This window comes from Poecilia latipinna, unplaced genomic scaffold (genome assembly GCF_001443285.1).
Source record: "Poecilia latipinna isolate Pla-1442-1.1 unplaced genomic scaffold, P_latipinna-1.0 Scaffold412, whole genome shotgun sequence".
Taxonomy (NCBI): Eukaryota; Metazoa; Chordata; class Actinopteri; order Cyprinodontiformes; family Poeciliidae; genus Poecilia; species Poecilia latipinna.
In genome coordinates this window covers 191,687-194,767 of record NW_015113028.1, presented here as the reverse complement: position 1 = coordinate 194,767, position 3,081 = coordinate 191,687, and the positions used below count along the sequence as shown (strand labels likewise).

General features: G+C 35.0%; 1 protein-coding gene across 6 annotated transcripts in view; it reads left to right on the top strand.

Moving 5' to 3' along the window:
- Window positions 1-3,081, top strand: part of fam13a (family with sequence similarity 13 member A) — a 74,125-nt gene that overhangs the window by 13,941 nt on the left and 57,103 nt on the right. For 2 of the 6 annotated variants that reach the window (XM_015037620.1, XM_015037621.1), the window contains exons 1-2: window positions 275-426; window positions 663-858. In XM_015037620.1, the coding sequence (XP_014893106.1) occupies window positions 355-426; window positions 663-858 (268 nt within the window). In that variant the 5' untranslated portion in view covers window positions 275-354. Of the gene's footprint in view, window positions 1-272; window positions 427-662; window positions 859-3,081 lie in introns of those variants that run through there. The other 4 variants (XM_015037624.1, XM_015037625.1, XM_015037623.1 and 1 more) reach the window with 4 other exon arrangements.

Here is a 3,081-nt window from a genome sequence, read left to right as displayed (position 1 = left end):
ATGTAAATATGCCAATTCAACTCTTTTTCATAAATATCAAGGAATTATTTACTTAAAAAAGCTCCTGTTTCTTGCTGTAAAGTTATTTGTAAGTTAATTTTGTCTTATTTCAGGTGTGCTAAGGTATTTGCAGTAGAAACTGGAACAGCACCAGTTGGTAGGATTTTGTGTTTTTGCAGTGTGAACGGCTGAACCATAAGCCTACAATATGGTGGAGTTGTAGCCATGACAACAGCACTGAGACTTCCTTCCACTCTGCAGGATCCAGAACAGCAGGAAGTCTTAGCTGAAAGCAGAACTGAATAAACAAAGACGGATAAAATGATGCAGCGGTAAAACTGACGCAGAGATTTAATGGAAGCAGGTGACAGTTTAACTCAGTTTAACCATGTCAGTGTAACATTGTGTTCCTCCACAGGTAACCAGGTAAGGCTTTTGTTATGTTATGAATCTATGACCTTAAATGCTAATTTCTGCAACCTTGTGTTTGAGTGTCTCTCTCTCTTTAACAAAGGTGTAACCTGGTAACCTGCAATGCTTCCCTCCACCTCCCATAGCATGACGCTCTAAATACAGAAGCTGCATTTCCTGCAGTCATCCTGCAGCTCTGAGCTGACGCCTGCCTCATGATGACTGATTTCTACTCTTCTCTCCCCCGGCAGCACAACCAGACTGCCGTTCTGGTCAGAGAAGACATGAAGAGGATGGTCCAGATACCCATGCTGAGATCCAGAGCTGTGGCAGCCCAAAGCACCAAAGTGTTTGGAGCGCCACTGTGGGAGCTGAGGGAGCGCGGCCTGGTGGAGGACGGAGTGCCTCTGCTGGTGCGGAGGATGGTGGAGCATCTCAGCAAGCATGGTAACAGGAACATATTCAGCAGAATTAATGTTTTGGTTTGAAATTAAGAGAATCACCTTTGAATTTAACGGTTCATTACAAAAGAACAAACCATTAGTGTGTGTGCAGGCCTGTTGCGAGAAGCAATAATTGCACGATAAAATGAGATCAATAATTTGCCTGATTTATCGTTTTCCTCTTTTCTCGTTTTCTACCAAAAACTGGATGACTGAAGTCATCAGTCTGGTGTTTTGGTCTCAACTAACCCTTTTTTTTGAAGGATAATTTTGTTTACAGAGCTTCGTAATTCATTTCATTTATTGTTTTTGTTGTTTTGTTTATTTATTTTGGATATTTATAATGTGTTCCAGTTTCAGAATTCATTATTATTGATCTTTTAGGATGCATTCTTGCATTATTATGCTGGAAAATCATCTAATAACAACAATATTATCATTTAATGAAATAACTTGTTAAATTTGTTTTGCGACAGATCTAGTGCTGTGGTTTTCATGTTTTTATGAATATTTCTGTGCTTTATTTACTTTAAAGAGAGCTCAGATTTATAAATGAATGTACAGTAATTTACAATAGCTGAAAAATTGCACATTTTCGCCTCTCTCTCTCTTTCTCTCTCTCTCTATTATATTAAATAATAATATAATTATTTCTGTCAATTATATTTCAGACATAATTGACAGAAATAATGCTCATCAACAGAAAACTACCAGCTCTATTGGTTAAATGTATATTAGATGCATTCCAGCTACATTTGAGTGGCAAACATTTGATCATTGTAATGTAAATTTATCATATATATATATATTTATACTTTGTGGATATTTGCTTATTTAAACTTTTGTGTTTAAAAGTAAACAAGGATACTGAAACCAGAAGTTTACATACACCTGTTTCTTTCCTCACCATTTGAGGTTAAATCAGATCAAATCTCCTTTTGTAGGTCAGTTAGAAAGACCAGAATTATTTTTAGTTACTAAATGACACAATAATGAAAGAGAGAATATATCAGAGAGTTATTTATTATTACTGTCATTGGAATCAGAAGCTTACATACAGTTACAGTTCCTCAGTATTTGATGGCGTTGCGTTTGAACTGCTTTAGTTGGGCCAAACGTTTTGGGTTTTCTGGCCCGTTCCTCCTGACAGAAGAAAAAGAAGCTCGGTCTGATTTAACTTCAGACAATGAGAAAAAGAAATGTGTACGTGTCTTTATTTGGTGTATGTAAACTTCTGGTTTCAGCTCTATTTAAAACTGGAATCTAAACCTCGAATCTCTTCTTAACCTTCTGTTAATTCTCACATGCTGCAGTGCATCAATTTATACACTAGATGTCACTACAGGAGCGCGGGACTTTTTACAAGCTTCTTCTGGAAGACATAATATTTATTAATTTGAAATTTTTAACAGTAGCGTTTACCAAAGAGATATGGACAACTGTGCAATATTTTGTCACCAGCTGCAGAAATTAAATATAAACTTATTTAGTAAATTGTTTCCAACCAAGTTAAGACGAGCGAAGAAATATTTATTTCCTTACTCACAGCAGTTTCTGAATGAAATATACTTTTTAATCCATGTAATTTTGCTGCAAAGCAATGGTTATATGTTATTTCAAAGGCTAAAGCTGCTCAGAGTACAGATTATGTGAGAAAAACCTCTAGGATCTTTGTTGATGTCGTAAAAACTCAAAAGTACTCGTTTATTTTATCACAAGTTTAATTTTAACTGACGTAAAACAATTTAAGTCAAACATTGACTAAAATCAAAACATAAATACGATATTGGCAGAGGGACGAATGAGTCATAAAAAACATTCCAGTCATCACTTTACTGTGATCAGGATCATCTGGGCAAAGATAAAGATTCAAAGAAACCCACAAAATTAGATCTAAAAAAACATGACAAGAGTAAAATAGTGTGGTAAAGATAACTTACTGTTTTACAGTGGAAACGCCTGCTGGTTTGTGTGGCATGGTTATTAAATTATATTAAGGTTCATAAAGTTCGTATCAGAATGAATCACTCTTAAATCTCAAAAACAACCGGAAGGAAGTAATTTATGATCTGCGAACATCTTCGGAAAGGTTATGAAAAAAATAAATTTTTTAAAAGTCCAGATTATTTACAAAAAGATATTTTGGACATGTTTATATATATCAAAGTTTATGCAAACACAATGTCTAAAATAGACCTAAAATACTTTGGAAAGCCCAGATGATGAT